Raw genomic sequence first — 17,568 nt, 5'->3', positions numbered from 1 at the left:
GTAGATCAAAATGTAGCCACATTTTTACGACTTGTGGCACATTGTCAAAATATACCCCAGAAAGTTTTCTTCCTATGTTTTATGGAAGAAAAATACTGAACTCTGATTTAGAAAAGAGTGAATTAAAGTGAGTAGTATAGAGTGAAGCAGAAGTTATATATTTCAGGTCCTCATAGTATAAACATTTAGAAATATCACCATAGTAGTAAGGGTTTTACTGATTAAGATTCTTAATTGGCACCAGTATAAAATTGTGTTTATGTAAGAGCAAAAGCACACAACATTTGGACATTTGAGTGTCTGAATAGAAGTCATGCCTTTAAGGTCCGTTAAACCTTAAAGCTTTTACATTGGACCTATTTAGTAATAATATTGGACAGTGAGTTGCATTTTATTCAGGATTGCGCCCATTTGTTGTTTGGGGGTATTGAAATATGTTCTGGGACGATGTCGGTCTGTCCTGGAAGCTTAGAAACTTCACTTTTTTAATTCACTTTTTTCTCCAGTTGCCAAAAATTGTCTGGCACACAGTGCTCAGTAATATTTTTGACAGATGGAGTTTCAGACATAAATTAATCAACCAGTCGATCAGAGATCCATTCTTAGAGGTGTTGTAGCCCTCAGTGATAAGAATTGATTCTGACACGGGAAAATACAGCCTAGACCTTTGCAAGACCAGCCCCACGTGTCTATATGTCACGACCCCCTCCTCCTTCCATTCCACAAGCATGCAAAAAAAATAAGATGAGTCACAGACAATGAAAACAACTCAGCTGCAAGTAATAAAGTACCAAGTCAGACATGGAGAGTCCAGCATTAGCTCTAGGTACAAATAACATTCATCTGAAATCATTATCAGGGTAAATATCTCCTTCCTTTCCATACACATGTTTGCTTTTTCACTAGAACGGGAGGGAACATATTCATCAATCAATGTTTGGAGTTAAAATGCTACAATGAGCTAACCAGGGGAAGACATATTTGTTATTTGTTATTTCATCTGTTTAGGATGATGAAGTAATCTGTCTCCAGGCTTCAGATAGATAAAATCACATCCAAAAATTAAGTGGAAAAAGGTACATGCACATGAGTAGCTGCAATACACTGAGGAGATTTCTGTACATATTTGGTTCAATATTTATAATACCCACAAGGAGAAGACAGCAGACTGTGGTTATACTTAGATAGTTATACAAAAACATTCCCATTATTAGGACATGAGTATATATTTGCACATCCTGAAATCAGGATTAGCTAACATACTTTCATACACTTACATCATCAATGGCTAGCTGTAAAAATAGGTTCAAAATGAAGCCCAGTGCAAAATTTGAAAATTTATTATTGTCACTATGTATATAGCTAGAATTTAATCTTTCTTTGCATTTCTATATGTTTACCTATTTTTGACAGATGGAATTTCAGACATAAATTAATCAATAAACCAGTTGATCAGAGATCAATTCTTAGAGGTGTTGTGGCCCTCAGTGATAGGAATTGATTCTGACACAGGAAGATATAGCCTGGACTTCTGCAAGACCAGCCCCATGTGCCTATATGTCATGACCCCCTTCTCCTTCCAGTCCACAAGCATGAAAAAAAAAAAAAGATGAGTCACAGACAATGAAAATAACTCAGCTGCAAGTAATAAAGTACCAAGTCAGACATTGAGAGTCCAGCATTAGCTGGACTTATTATATTCACTTTTCTATTGACTCCCAGATTTTTATTTCTTACTAGTGACTTTAGTGGTATATTTCTTTTAACAAAAAATACCACCTTAGACAGATATTAGAAATATTCTGATATGAATTGTAAAATTATTAAACATACATGGATTTTCTTTTGCCTATAGACAATTTATTCATTCAATCACCACAATGCCCAATATATAAGTACTATAAATAAAAGGACTAAATTCTCCATATTTGTATTAATATAATAATCATTATAATTTTGGGGATATCATATGTGATCCCACTTACTCCTCACAACTACCAAGCAGATAGATTTCACTGTTCCTGCTGTATGAAGGAAGTCTCAGAATGTATGAAAAACTTGCCCAAGTCTCCTGCTAGTAAGTAGAGACAAGATTCAAATACATCTGTCTGACTCAAAGGCTAGCCAAGTACAAAGAGCCCACCAACTTGCAAATTGTTCCAACTCAACTATTTGGCTTTGTGAACAATTTCCTCTAGAAAAAACACTATGGCCTACTGTGAACACTGGAATCGTTTTCTACTACTGCTGCAACAAATTACCAAAAGCTTGGGCACCTCAAACAACACAAATTCATATTCCTTCTTACATGAACTATAATACAGCTCTATTCCTTCTTATATTTCTGTAGCTCAGAAGTCTGACATGGAGCTCATCGGTCTAAAATCAAGATGTCAGCAGGCCTGTATTTTTTCTAGAGGATGTAGGGGAGACTCCATTTCCTTGCATTTTCCTACATTCCGTGGCTCATGGACCCATTCCTTCATCTTCAAAGCCAGCAATGTAGCCATTTCTCTGACCCTTTTTGTGTCCTCACTTCTGCCTCTGACCACAGTCTGGAAAGATTCTCTGCTTTTCAAGACTCATGTGATTAGACTGGGTCCACCGGATAATCCAGGATAATCTCCTCATCTCAATGTTAATAACTTAATCACATCTGCAAAAAGTCCCTTTGTGCCATGTGAGGTAACACATTCATAGGTTGTGAAAATTGAGATGTGTACATCTTTGGGGGTCCCACTTTTCTGCATACCACAATGAGCTAATGTGTGAATGACTGATAGTCAAATTTCCCTACCAGAGGGTTTTTTTAATATTTGGTGGAAAATGATTGTTAACATAAGTGAAACTCTAATTAGTGGTCTAATAATGTAAAATAATGTAAAAAAATGAACATAATATAAATAAGGAAAAAATCTAATAAAGTAAAATTTCAGCTCATAGGGGAGAAGAAAGACTTTTGGAGAATTGAGGATTGTATTTCAGAACAGGGCCCATTTTAAGAACAAACTGACCTAAAAAAAATGGAGACTTGGAAATATGTTCCTTTGCTGGGAAGTGAAGCAGATACTATGTGAAAAGGATGAAAATGGCAAAATATTTGAGGAAAGTGGTTAACAAAATAAACACAAGCTTCTAAATAATGATCATAAAAATAACAATATTTTTGAGCATATGATATGTACCAACTATTATAATTAGAATTTTACATTCATTACTTCTTTTAATCCTTATAACAATTCTATAAAACAGGTGATGTTATACCAGTTTTATATATGATACAAATGAAGTTTAGGGAAGTTGAATAAATTAGAACAATACAAGTAAGTAGCAGAGACAGGATTCAAACCTAAGTCAGATTTATTCCAAAGACCATGCTCCTGATTACTATGTTAAACAATGGTAGAAATTCAGCTGTGAGATTAGCAACTAGGGAAGTCCGACATGGTATGGAGTATGTCCCAAGAGTTAAATTGAACATAGTCAGAGATAAACAAGGTAAATGCGATAGTCAATAGTTCAGGAAGATTGGCAGCACTGGCAACTAACCCCATCTGCCAAACACATTTACTAACTGGATTCTGATCCTCTAAACAGGACAAATGAAAGAAGATAGGAAGATTGAAAATTAGCAAAATGACTGAGACAAAAACATAAGCCCTAGCAGTTAGATGGAGAATTTTGCTACTACAACAAAAGTAAAACTGATTATAATTAGGTTTCTACAATATGGCAAAAGTGAACCAGACCACAGTCTTAAACACCAATAGCAAAAGTGATGATGCTGATTATGAGAATCTGATATTCAAGCTCTTTTCATCTGTTCCAAGTTTGGGGTTGGTACTTGAGACTGATACTGGACTTAATCTACCGAAAGCCAAGTATCTCAAGCTTCCCAGCTATGAAACAGAAGATAGGGAGCGTGAGACCCAAGTACAACAAAAAGATGCTTATTGCGGAGATTGTTTTGCTTTGCTAAACAGTTTGCTTACAGCTCAGCATCCCTAGTTTGTACCTGCTTTCAAAGAGCTTCCCTTCTCTTTATTTCAAGACTATATATTATAAAAATGTCTACTTTTTTTGTCTTTCCCCCCCCCACCATCAATAGCACCAGAGTTGGCAAAGCAGGGATTGTCATTTTTAGGTATGAGCCATTTATAAGTTGAGTTTATCTGGAAATGTACATGAGCTGCAGTCAATCTCAAAGACAAGACAGGTAAGACTGGAAGGCTGGTAATGTGTCTACACAAAAAAGAAAAGAAATTTCACTGAAGATAGAATTCATACTAAGACAGATGGATTTAAGGAATATGAGCTTGTCATAAGCTTGTATTTCATCAATCTGGAAATGAGCAACCTGGATTTGAAGAGACGGTTACACATAAGTACTGGTTATTCTGAAATACTGCTACTATCCAGATGTCAGATCCTGTTAGTTCTCATATGACCACCAATTTCAAGAGATGTCAGGATCAAAGACTCTGGGCCTTCAGCACAATTTTAAATCTTGTCATTTCAACACTTGTTGGTCTTTACAAGCCCTTTGTTTACTGTGGGCCTAGGTCCAAACAAAGACTTTAAATCACTTCATATTTTAATAGGATTTTTTAAAATAATTTTTTTCAGTTACAGTTGACATTCGATATTATTTTATATTAGTTTCAGATGTAAAGCATCTGATAATTACATAATTTATATAAAATCATATAATTTTATATAATTAACCCCCGATTAGTCTAGTACCCAGATGGCACTATACATAGTTATCACCATATTATTGACTATATTCCCTATGCTGTACTTTAGATTCCTGTGACTATTTTGTAACTACCAATTTGTACTTCTTAATCCCTTCACCTTTTTCACCCTCTCCCCTCTGGCAACCATCAGTTTGTTTTCTGTATATATAAGTCTGTTTCTATTTTGCTTGTTCATTTATTTTGTTCTTTAGATTCACATAGAAGTGAGATCATATGGTATTTATCTTTCTCTGACTTATTTCACTTAGCATAACTTAACAGGATTTTTAACAGTTACACTTACATATTCTCTAACAGATCAGCACTACATCTTAGCTCCTCTACCCAAAAGGGATACAAGGCTAATAGATATGGGCATTTCAGGTCTTTTTCTAGATTTCCAACTATTAAGTAAATTAAGTAAGTTTTATCCCATTTTCTTTATTAGGCAACTAACTTCCCCGTTGCCTCTCATTCTCACCTATTCTTCCTATTGCACTTCTCAATGCAGCACTGATTGTTGCAGAATTTTGCTGTCCCATCTTCCTTCTAATCCGTGTAGAATTCATTCTCTAAAAGTTCTAGCTTAAAAAAATTCATCACGCTAATATGATAAAATATGTGCAACAAAGTGCTATTGACCATTGGTGCTTTACATATATCGCTGATGTTTATTTACATATGTGTGTATGTTTTCTGTTTGTTTATTCACTTATTCAACTACATCTATGAACACTTATTAAGTGCCATGTACTGTGCTAATAGTTTTCAAGGTGTTATCTCATTTTGGGGTGTTCAATGCCTTCTTTACCTCTGGCCTCGGAGCTCTACGTGGTCATTCCTTACTTCATGGATACCTCCTCAAGAACAATGAAAACAACTGCCCATATGAACTGCCTAGATACTATGATGAAAATACTTAATATATTAAAGCACAGAGATATGTAGTATAAACTCCAATAATAAACCACAAATATAAAAAAAATATTAGGAGATCCCTTCATAGATGACCCTGGTGAGCTATGATTCATATTCCTGGTCAGATTGTTGTAGTCTTTCTTTAGGACAGGGAGTGAATAATGTTGGCTTTTCATGCAATTTGACAAGACCATCAGGAAAGATATTGTGGTCAAAGAGCACTTTACTGACTTCAAATTATAACATGTAGCTAGCTTTCTGCTCTGTCATTGCGGAATGTCAGTTCTGGTCAATTATGTGCTGAACCATAGCTGTGACCAAATACAGATCCTCCTTCTGAAAACTGGTCTCTTTTCCATGGCTGCAGTATGTACAACATGGAAATTAGACTTATGCAGATGAGCAGCCTTTTCTTAGAGAGAGTCAGTCCACTGAAAAACACTGGCTTTTAAAATAAGGAAGAAAGTAGGAGTGTGCAAATTAAATAAAGATAAGTTGTTAAAGGTTAACTAGTTCCTCCTGGCAGTGTTATAAGCAAATGTTATAGTCATTCCCTGGTTCTACAATATTTAGATGTCTTATTTCAGTCACATAGTGGGAGCTGAGAACAAATGTGGTGAAACCAGAAACAAAATACCTTCACAGACATACGCTAAAACTTATTCCCTTAATCCTTCAGTGTTGAATCATATGTTATGTCTGGACCATAAATGTGAAGAATGCCAAAGTAGCTCTGGTTTTGCCAGGCTTTGCTATACACACATGCACGCAAGGAAAAGCATCCCCATCCTGACAATGTTATCAACATTGCCAGTGTATCAGTTTTTATTGCTGTAGAATAAATTACTAGAAAGTTAGGGGCTTAAAACACTTATGTATTATGTTGATCAGAGGTCTGGGCACAGTGAAGCTGGGCTGTTTCCTCAGGGGTCACTAGACTGGCCCAGCTGTATTCTCCTCTGGAGCTCAGGGTCCTCTTCCTGTTGGAAGAGTTTGGTTGCTTGCAGTTGTAGAACTGAAGTCCCTGTTTTCTTGCTGGCTTCCTTGAGCACTTAGCTCTTAGTAGCCACCCTCAGATCCTAGCCATGTGGCCCTCTCACAACAAGGTAGTTTATTTCTTCAAAAGCCAGCGCTAGAATCTCTCTAATCTACTACTATGGGAAGGAGTCTGATTTAATGCAGTGTAATCACATGTGTTACGATACCATCACCTTTGCTATACAACAGAGCCTAAATAAGGGAGTGACTATCCCCTAGTATTCATAGGCCCCACCCATACTTAAGGGGAGGGGATTGTACAGCGCATATGGGAGCAGAATCTTGAAGGCCATCTTAGAATTATGCCTACAACTATTACTCAGAACATGGACTGAAGTTTGTGAACTGTATGACAAAGGAGAGAGCAAAATGTTACTTACCTCCAGAACCTAGACCTTAAACGTAAACAATCTCAAGAACAAGAATAGTGCTTTTCAAGAGAAAAACAAAAGAACCTATAAATGACCACCAAAATTCCAAAAAAAGGGTACTCAGGTCTCAATCTCAACATATCCTTTGAACTATGCCTAGTAGAGATGCAAATTCCCATACAGACTGACAATAAGGCTGGCAAAGATTTGTGGATGACTATTTAAAAGATGCCTCATTTTTAGCAACACTAAATCTTAATTTCCCATGAAACCATCCCCCTATACCACTATCTCCTTTTTCTTAGTTATTATATCCAATAGCTAGCTGTAAACCAATGTGGTAACAATCCATTCTCTATAGATAGAGTAAAACTCAACATTTAAATTGTAATTTTAACATTTTCTAGAGTAGGAATAAAATAACTAGATGACCAAATTTTGATTCTGGCATATACACCCTGTATAATCACCTCCCCATGAATGTGGTATAGACCTGTAAATATGATAGGATAGTCTCTCCTTTGATTAGATTACATTATATGGTAAAATGATGGGATCGTCACTCCCATGATTACATTATGGTGTGCAAGACTCCATCTAAGCAGACTGGGGAGTTTCTCTTGTTAGCCTTGAAGAAGTAACCTGCAATATTGTGAGAGGACCACATACCTGGCTGGGACTTAAGGAAAGTTTAAGGAGCTGAAAGTAAGCCTAAGCTGACATCTAGTAAGAAAACAGGGACCTCGGGCATAAAGTTGCAAAAAACTGAATTCTGTCAATGGCCTGAATGAGCTTGAAAGAAAATCCTGAGCTTCAGATCACATCACATCTCAGGTGACACCTGATTTTGGCCTGGTGAGACCCTGAGCACAGGACCTGGCTAACATCAGACTGGAAGGCTAACTAATGAAAACTGTGTGATAATAAATTTGGGTTCCTTTAAGCTGTTAACTTTGTGGTAATTCTTTATGCAGCACAGAAAACTGTGCTGTGCATATATAAGCACAGAAAACTGCATATATAAACAAATAGGTAAATAAAATAAACAAACTAGCAAAATTAGTTTTACAAACTTTCTGCAGCAAGAGCTCTCAATTTTAAAACCCAATTGGTTTTAACAAGTAGCTACAAAATTTTCAGACTTTAAAATGTATTTAAAACTTATACCTGAAATAAACACAGTTTTTTAGGTACTCCAGATGAAAAACCAAAGCATAAACTCCTTAAGTTATGAAAAAATGCCAAACCAGTGGGGATTTAACCATGTAACTCCAACAAGTTAAAAGAAGATCTGACTATCTAATAATGGTAGCTATTATGTGTATTCAGATATACAAAGAAGAAAAGAGCACTTACTCTGAGAATTGTTCACTGAGAAGACTTGAGGGTGATAGAAGCCTGCTTTGCAAATGCACCGATAGGCTCCAAGCACAAATCCTAGGCCTTTAATTGGCATACACTGTAAAAAAGAAAAGACAGCAAGATAGTTGATCAGAGTTTATGTCACAATATAAAGACCTACAGATATCCATCACTGTAAATAGTAACAGAAATAACACATTTTCCAGAAATCAAGTATCTCTTTTTTGAATTTTTATTTTAGTTTTTTTTGCCAATAGCCATTTTTCAGAAGTAGCAAATTGAATTTCTTTTCCAAATACATGCCATTACAGCTGCAGTTACCATACATTTTTAACTCATTTGGTAGCCATAGGCTTCACACAACATCTTCTTGCTTTAAAAGATATTTCCAAAGCCTATAAAAATATTTTTAAAGTGATTCCATGTTAAATATTTCTATCAAAGCAAAAGTAGGTAGATAAGTAGATGGATAGATATATAAAATTTGACATGTGGAAATTGCTTTTATGGATTAAATACTATCCTTGGAACACAATAACACAAACTGATGTAATAACAAAACAAAAAAATTATAATGCAAATTTAGAAGAGAAAAAAATAAATTAATGATCCCAAGGGGATATAAAGATGTCTAAAATCTGTTACATAGATAAATGTTCTATATGTACATAAAAAGAAGAAAAACAATGCTCATCTTTCCAAACAGGTCACATCAGGAGACATAACAGACATCTCCCAAAACTTAAATTTGGCTTCTTTCAAGACTATCAATTAATGCCAGCAAATTTCAGCTTAACGTACTTCATTTATGAAAATAAAAAAGTACTTACATATAAGATAGTAAGAGCTGATACATGTTCTAAATACACAGATATAGCAAGAAAATCTTTGAAAAAGAACTTTTTAAAAGACCTTTTTGAATATTTTATTTCACTAATACCTCTTTTTCATCCAATACAAATCCAGAGCAAATCCATGACCCAGAGTAAAATAAAAGGACAGTGGCAAGAATGATGGGATAAGTTTGTTTGAAGAGAGGGGGATTGATGGCAATGTGTCTTTCACTGTAATAATTTTTTTTTATTTAAACATTCACCATACTTTTTTTTTAATAGTTTCAGGTGTACAAAACAATGTCATCGTTAGAAATTTATCATTTATGTCCCTCACACAGTGATAACCCCCATCTACTACCCCTCTGACATCGCATACAGCCATTACATTTCCACTGTCTCTATTCCTAAAGCTGTATTCCACTTTTTGTAACTATATATATATAAAATTGTAGTTGACATTCACTATTGTTTAGCTTCACCATATGTTTTGACCACACCTCATACAATAATGTACTTAGATATTTTGCCTCACTGGAATTTAGGGGTTAATGCTATTCATTGAAACAGCACTGATTCCCAGATAATATGATTCAGCCCTGCAACTGTCACTTAGTTGAGAAATTTAAATGTTTAACTCAAAATGGATTAGAGACCTAAGCATGATGCCTAAAACCATAAATCTCTTAGAAGAAAACACAGGGGAAAAACTTCATTACATTGGACTTAGGAAAAAGTTCTCCGATATGACTCTAAAAGCACAGGCAACAAAAACAAAAACAGGCAAATGGGACTACAACAAACAAAAACTTTTGTGCGTCAAAGAATTCAAACAGACATTAAAATTACAGCTAAGTTATAGAACAATCAAGCTGGAGAACCACCTGAAGTCCTCTTGAACAGAAGTTTTATAACTAAGGATACAAAGAAGAAGCCACTTCAAGACTGGTAGGAAAGGCAGAGACTGGAAATGGGCTGGCCCCACACCTCTGTGTAGCAGATGGGAATCAAGAGGGATATCTCAGCCATGGAGGTTCCCTCCAGTCTCCCTAGCCTGGAGAACTGGTGCCAGGAAAAGGAACTCCACAACATCTGGCTGTGAAAAACAGTGGGGATTCCGACCACCTGGGTGGGATGGAAGCCTGCAGGAAACCCAGATGTCCTCTTAAACAGCCCGTGCACAGACTCACTCACAGGCAATCACCCTGGGCTCTGGCAGATGGATGGTGACTTAGAGGGTGTTGGAAGCATATGGGGGAAAGACTGAGGTGTGTGACTTCAAAGCGAGGGCTGGAGGGCAGTTGGCATTTTCTCTGTGAGGGGGCCTACTCCGGAGCAGCCAGCATGGCAGGAGCCATCTTTCCTGGGTTGAGCCCTCCCCCACAGGCTAAATATGAATCTGATTGGCCTGGTGAGCTCCACTGCTCCACCCTGGTGAGCGCCTCTGGGACCCCACCACACCCATCTCCCCCAAGGCCTGGGGAACTTTCTCATTAACAGCTAGCCCCACCAGCATTGTACTCTTTCTTGGAAAAATATCAAACTCTGTGGGCCCCAGGCAGGTGGCAACTAGGCTCAGTGTGCTTTGAGACTTTTGCTGAGTAACTCCAGGCTCAGCACTGACACCAAACCAGAGTCTACATTAACCTGGTGATCACAACTCTTCCCACTCTGGTGACTCCCTGAGACCTTGCCTGACACAACACATGTACTGCATGAGGCTTTAGCAGTGGCTGAACCTTAAGAGAGCCGGCAGATAGCAGCAGGCCTTGGGGTGTGCTGGAATTTGTGGGGCTTCCCCAGGGCTGGTATTGGTGGCAATCATCCTCAGTTTGCAGTGTGGCTTCTCTCATGTACCTCCAACTTTAGAACAGGAAGCAAACAACTGCAGATCAATTTGTAGCTCCTATGTAGTCTCCAACAAGTCACAGGCAGGGGGTGACCTGAGCCTGCACTGGAGTGCCTCACAAGAAGGCCCAGAACCAACATACTTGGATGTTGGCTTCAGACCATAGCAGAACACCACCTAATTAACCCCACAAGAAGCAAACACGTAGGGTGGTCTCAAAAGGCACCAGAGCCCGCTGGGTGAATCCCACTCAGTGGAATAAGCTCCCTTCGCAGCAGCCCCTAAGCTGTGGGTGTGGCCATAACTCATAGCCAATCAGCCTGAAGGCCAGTCCCACCCACTGATGTGCCAATAGCAATAAAGGCTCAACTATAAAAGGAGGGCACACACAACCCACACAAGGGACACTCCTGGAGTACCCAGAGCAAGTAACCAGGGAAAATGTGCCAGGGCCCCACAGGGCACTTACTACATAAGGCCACTGTCCAAGCTTGGGAGACATAGAAAATCTACCTAATATATAGAAACAAACACAGAGAGGCAGGCAAACTGAGGAAACAAAGAAATACATCTCAAATGAAAGAACAGGAGAAAACTCCAGAAAAAGAATTAAATGAAATAGAGGCAAGCAACCTAGCAGAGACAGAATTCAAAACAATGGTTATAAGGATGCTCAAGGAACTTAGTGAGAACTTAAACAAAGAGATAGCAAGCATAAAAAACGGACTTAGAAACAATAAAAAAATCACAAACCTTAAACCTGTCAGAAGTGAAGAATACAATAACTGAAATGAACAATGCACTAGAAGGAATCACCCTCAGACTAGATGAAGCAGAAGATTGAATCAGTGATTTGGAAGACAAAATAGCATAAAACATCCAATTGGAACAGCAAATAGAAAAAATAATCTAAAAATGAGGCTAGTTTAAGAGACCTCTAGGACAACAACAAGCGTAACAACATTCGCATCATAGGGGTACCAGAAGCAGAACAGAGAATGCAAGAAAAATAATGACTGAAAACTTTTCTAATCTGACAAAGGAAATAGACATACAAGTCCAGGAAGCACAGAGTCTCAAACAAGATGAACTCAAACCATCCCACACCATGACATATTATAATTAAAATAGCAAAGATTAAAGACAAAGAAAGATTCTTAAAAACAGCAAGAAAAAGTCAACTAGTAACTTATAAGGGAGCCCCCATAAAATTGTCAGCTTATTTATCAACAGAAACTTTGCAGGTCAGAAGGGATTGGCACAAAATATTCAATGTGATGAAAAGCAAGGACCTACAAAGATTACTATACCCAGCAAAGCTATCATTTAAATAAATCAAAGGACAGATAAAGAACTTCCCAGGCAAGAAAAAACTAAAGGAGTTTATCAACACCAAACCAGTATTACAAGGAATGTTAGAGAGACTTCTTTCAGATGAAAAAAAAAAAAAAAAGATCAAAAAGGTGAATAATAAAGTGGCAATAGCTACATATCTATCAACAATTACTTTCAATGTAAATGGATTAAATACTCTACACTCAAAGGCATAAGAGAGCTGATTAGATAATAAGACAATTTCCTTACCTATGATGCCTACAAGAGACGCACTTAAGATGGAAAGACATACACAAACTGAAAGTAAAAGGATAGAAAAAGTTATTTCATGAAAATGAAAAAAAAAAAAAAAAAAGCTGAGGTAGCAATACTTACACCAGACAAAACAGGCTTTAAAACAAAGGCTATAACAAGAGACAAAAAAGGACCCAGTAATTCCACTTCTGGGTATTTATCTGAAGAATCCCAAAATGCTACTTCAAGAGGACGTGTGCATATGTTCACTGCAGCATTATTTACAATGACCAAGATGTGGAGGCAGCCTGGATGTCCATCAATGGACAAATGGATAAAGAGGTGGTGGTACCTATATATACAGTGGAAAATTGCTCAGCCATGGAAGGGAATGGGTTCTTGCCATCTGTGGCAGCATGGATAGACCTGGAGGGTATTGTACTGAATAGAGTGTAAGACAGAGAAAGACAGATGCGATGTGATTTCACTTATATGTGGAATCTAAAGAACAAAACACACACACCACACACACACAAACAAAAAACAACCTCATAGATACAGAAAACATTTTGCTAGTCGCCAGATGGGAGGGGGGTTGGGTGTGTGGGTAAAAAAAGGGGAAGAGATTAAGAGGTACAAATTGGTTTACACAGTAGTCACAGGGATGTAGGGTATAGCATAAGAAATATAGCTAATAATATTGTAATAACTATGTATAGTGAAATATGGGTACTAGATTGATCAGGATGATAGATGAGAGGAGGGTGGGGGCAGGTTGAAAAAAGTGAAGGGATTAAGAAGTACAAATTGATAGTTACAAAATAGTCATGGGGATATAAAGTATAGGGAATATAATCAATAACATGGTAATAACTATGTATAATGCAAGGTGGGTACTAGACTAGTCAGGGGAATCACTTCTTAAATTATACAAATGTCTACTGTACACCTGAAATTAATATAAAATAATATTGAATTTCACTGTTATGGAAAATTAACAAAGGGGGAGGGAAGATGAAGGGAAATAAGAGGTTCAAACTTCCAGGTATAAAACAAATAAGTTATGGGGATATAATAATAATGTACAGTATAGGAGATATAGTCAATAATATTGTGATAGCATGACACGGTGTCAGGTAGTTGCTGTACTTTTCATGCTGATCACTTCTTTAGGTATTTAATTGTTGAATAATTATTGTGTACCTCTGAAACTAATATAATATTGTATGTTAGCTATATTTGCAATAAAAATCTATAAAAAAAGAAAACAATCAGCAGAGTGAAAAAGCAACCTATTGAATGAGAAAAAAGACTGCAAATACTACAGGCATGACATAGAATCCATCTCAACTCCTGGTAAAAATAATTGCAGAGCAAAGCCTGGCCAACTTGACAGTTAGTAATATTTTGTATGGAGGTACTATTGAGCAGTGGAATGGTTAACATGAAGGCAGAAGGTAAGTCTTATTTGGTATTTAATTGAAACAATGCTTGTACCTAAGGATCACATTTACATACAATTCTGGGGGAAAAAAACTTATTTGAATTGAAAGGAGGCAGCAAAAAAAATGCAAATACAATTCATATAATTCAAAATCCTCTAGAAACGGACCTTTAAATACCTTTTTTGTTTGTTTGTTTTTATTACTTTGTTTTGGAATCTTCCTAAAATATCAAACACTTTCTTGCTTCTCTGAACTGAACACCATAAACAAAATTGACTATTTCTTCATGCGTCAGAATCATTACTGTGAACAATAGGTACTGAACTGGGCTGAAACACACCAATGCCCTCTGGAGCTATTGGAGGTTTACGATTATTTTCTCATATACTACATAACCCAGACTGTTGTACGTTTTGAGTTGTTATGCTTAGTTTTTATGGGGGTTTTTTATTCTTTATTTTAAGCTACCAGTTGTCATATTTTAATTCTGAAATATGGACGTCCTTCTAGAAGTGACTTTTCCCTTCTAAATTATAGTTATGATTGCCTATATACACTAAAACTAGACCACCGGAACACAAATCAAGAGTATGTAAGATAAGAAATAACAAAGTAAGAGGAAATAAGATAGATAATAAATAGTTCGTATTTACTGAGTGTTTACTATAGGCCAGGCAGTGTTTTAAAGATTGCACAAGTATTAACACATTTAATCCTATATCAATTCTATTATCTCCATCCTAAAGATGAGCAAATTAAGGTAAAGACTGCTAAAGTCACTGCCCCAAGTCACACAGCCAGTAACCGGCAGAGCTAGGATTCAACTCCAGCGGTCGGGCTCCTGTCATGTCCAGCGCAACACGGGCAGTGAGAGAAGGAGAAGGGGCGGCAAAGGGTTAACAAAGAAACAGAAATCAAGAAAGTTTTGAAACAGGGGCCAAGGGCCTCACAGCCTCAAAGGACTGAGAGCCCCGAATCGGGCCACCTTGTGGCTTTTATTGATGCACATACAAGGAAGTAGCATTGTTTTTACTACGGTCTGTGAGTCTCATACATCATACCAGAAAACTGGTTCAAACCAATCACTCTTGCCTGTCGAAAGTCCCATGATGTATAAATAATTATTGTTTGTACCTCTCCAGCAGAAAAAAACCTTTATGTTGAAAACTTACTGAGATGGAGAACTGATGTTATCACTTCCCAAGCAGGTTGTGGGAAGGAATACAGCCACAGAGGCAGAAGCTCTCCTTAGATGGGGGAAGGTGGGGGGCTGTGCCCACCTCTATCAACCCCGTGAATTCTCCTGGTGGTCCCCACACAACTGTACCTGTCTTAGGTCATTCCTTTCTTGAGGAATCTTACCTGTCATTGGCTAGCCAGCCATCCTTTGGGGCCAAACAAGGAGATGGCGTAAAGATGAAGCAATGTCCCTGAAAGGAATAGTCTCACAGACTCTTCTTTCTTTTTAGGGGTAGGCACAAGGGGACAGATGGGCAGGCAGCTGTGTGATAACAGGCTCCAAAGAGAGTAACAACTGCACAAAGTACAGTAGCAGGATTCCATACACAGGAGGAGCAGATGCTACTTTGGTCACTTTGGGATCTATTTTTACTGTTCCAAGACCTTTATTTTTCTATTCTAGGTTTCAGGCAATATTCCAAATGGATCAGTTTGCTGGATCATTAAGCTTCACATAAGTGAAATTTATTAGTTTAAAAATGTATATATAAAATATATTTTAAGAAGCAGTTAATTCCTACACCTGTTACAAATTTTAAAAATAAACCTCTCCATTCTCAACGCAGAGTTCTCAGCTCAAATCTTAGAAAATGAATCTTCATTTGGGGACATGCAAGTAGAGTATCTCTCCTCTACCTGAGTTCTTGAAAATAGAAGCCCCTCTGTGACTAGGGAGAATCATGAGGCCAGTTAACAGACACTTAGTCCCAAATTAAATTCAACAAGCGTAGCATAGGAACCAGACGCTTTCATGGCAGTTGGATGTTCACTTCTTTTTCTTTGGTTGCAAAAACACAGCTCTGCTCTGCTTTGACAGAAAACTTATCTGACTCCAGAAAGGATTTCCTGCTATATTGAATTTACTGAGCCTTATTCAAAAAGCAGATGGCAACACCACAGAGGCATAAAAAAAGATGAAAGCCTTCATACTGGCAAGATGAAGTAGTATCTGTGTCTACTAGCATATTTTTAGAAGATGGCAGCGTTTATTTTTCTTTTACTCCTATGTAACTTGTGAAGAAATACTGTGAAATGATGAATTTGTTAATTTGGGATTGGGTTTGGGGGAACCTGGTACTAAAGCACATTAATTACACTAATATCCAGTGGCTCTAAACAACTATTTGCAAATTTATTAAAACAAAGGAAAACACTCAAACAGAGGAAATCTAAAAGGCCTCCAGGCAGTGATAGGGTACACATCACCCACATATTTCATCAAACAATCTTCCAGAAAAACAAGTACTCCCAAATAACAAATAATGCGGTATTTCACCAGGAGAAAAAAAAAAAAAGAACTACATTTTGTCTCTATTATTCATCAGCTGCCAGAACCTGGTTTAAAATCATGATGGACTGGAGAAAGGGGTGGAGGAAGTGAGAGGATGTCTTCTTTTACGATATAGTTAAAATTAAAAAGAAACTCTTTTGTATTCTTAATTTTTTAAATGTGTTTCTATATTCAGTGGAGCCACCTCTCACAAAACAGAGCTAAAGGATGACAGTGTAGTATCTGGGATGGACAAGTCTACAAACCTCACACTGACACACAGCCTGATGCTTTGTGGGGGTTGAAACTGACTCAGGAACATGTCAGGATTATACCTCATTGACTGAGCAAGCCCATTTTTCTAGATCCTCCTACAGAAATAGCCCCAAAGGCTTGATAACCTGAAGTGCTTAATATGGTCAATGCTTTTAAAAAATGAAACAGTGCCCTTCACTAAACCACAAACTCACTATGATGCAACTATGCTCCACTTTTGACACCCTGTGTTTTTTGTGGTCACAGTTCATAAGCACTGGGGACTTCCCTTTCATTCTTCTCTTAATTAAGCACCTGCACACTGAACCCCATTGCATGTTATGTGTTGCAACAACAAAGAGGAACAAAGCCATGGTCTTGTTCTCAGATAATTTACAATCCACAATAAAAGCAAATTCAGATCCGCTATATGGTGCTCTACCCTCATCACAACTGAAGGGCTTCATGCGTGTAAGTTTGCTTTGGAGTAATCCATCGTTAGACATTTTTCTAGAATCAATCGTTTGTTAGAATACAAATTGTTCTACTAAGAACAGAGGTTAATAGAAGAATACATATCCTATGATTTCAATTTTATAAAATTCAAACGCATGTAAAACTGTTATAAAGTATTGTTTAAAAACATATACATATGACATCATTAAAGTGCTAAAAGGGGT

General features: G+C 37.2%; 1 protein-coding gene across 1 annotated transcript in view; it reads right to left on the bottom strand.

The window, feature by feature from the left end:
- Window positions 1-17,568, bottom strand: part of GPR158 (G protein-coupled receptor 158) — a 391,014-nt gene that overhangs the window by 166,334 nt on the left and 207,112 nt on the right. Inside the window, exon 3 of the mRNA XM_074324946.1 lies at window positions 8,423-8,525. Coding sequence (XP_074181047.1) covers window positions 8,423-8,525 — 103 coding nt within the window. The remainder of the gene's footprint in view (window positions 1-8,422; window positions 8,526-17,568) is intronic.

The sequence above is a fragment of the Rhinolophus sinicus genome, linkage group LG02 (assembly GCF_036562045.2).
Source record: "Rhinolophus sinicus isolate RSC01 linkage group LG02, ASM3656204v1, whole genome shotgun sequence".
Classification (NCBI taxonomy): Eukaryota; Metazoa; Chordata; class Mammalia; order Chiroptera; family Rhinolophidae; genus Rhinolophus; species Rhinolophus sinicus.
The sequence above is the reverse complement of the archived record's forward strand: the minus strand, read 5'-3'. Positions and strand labels throughout refer to the sequence as shown.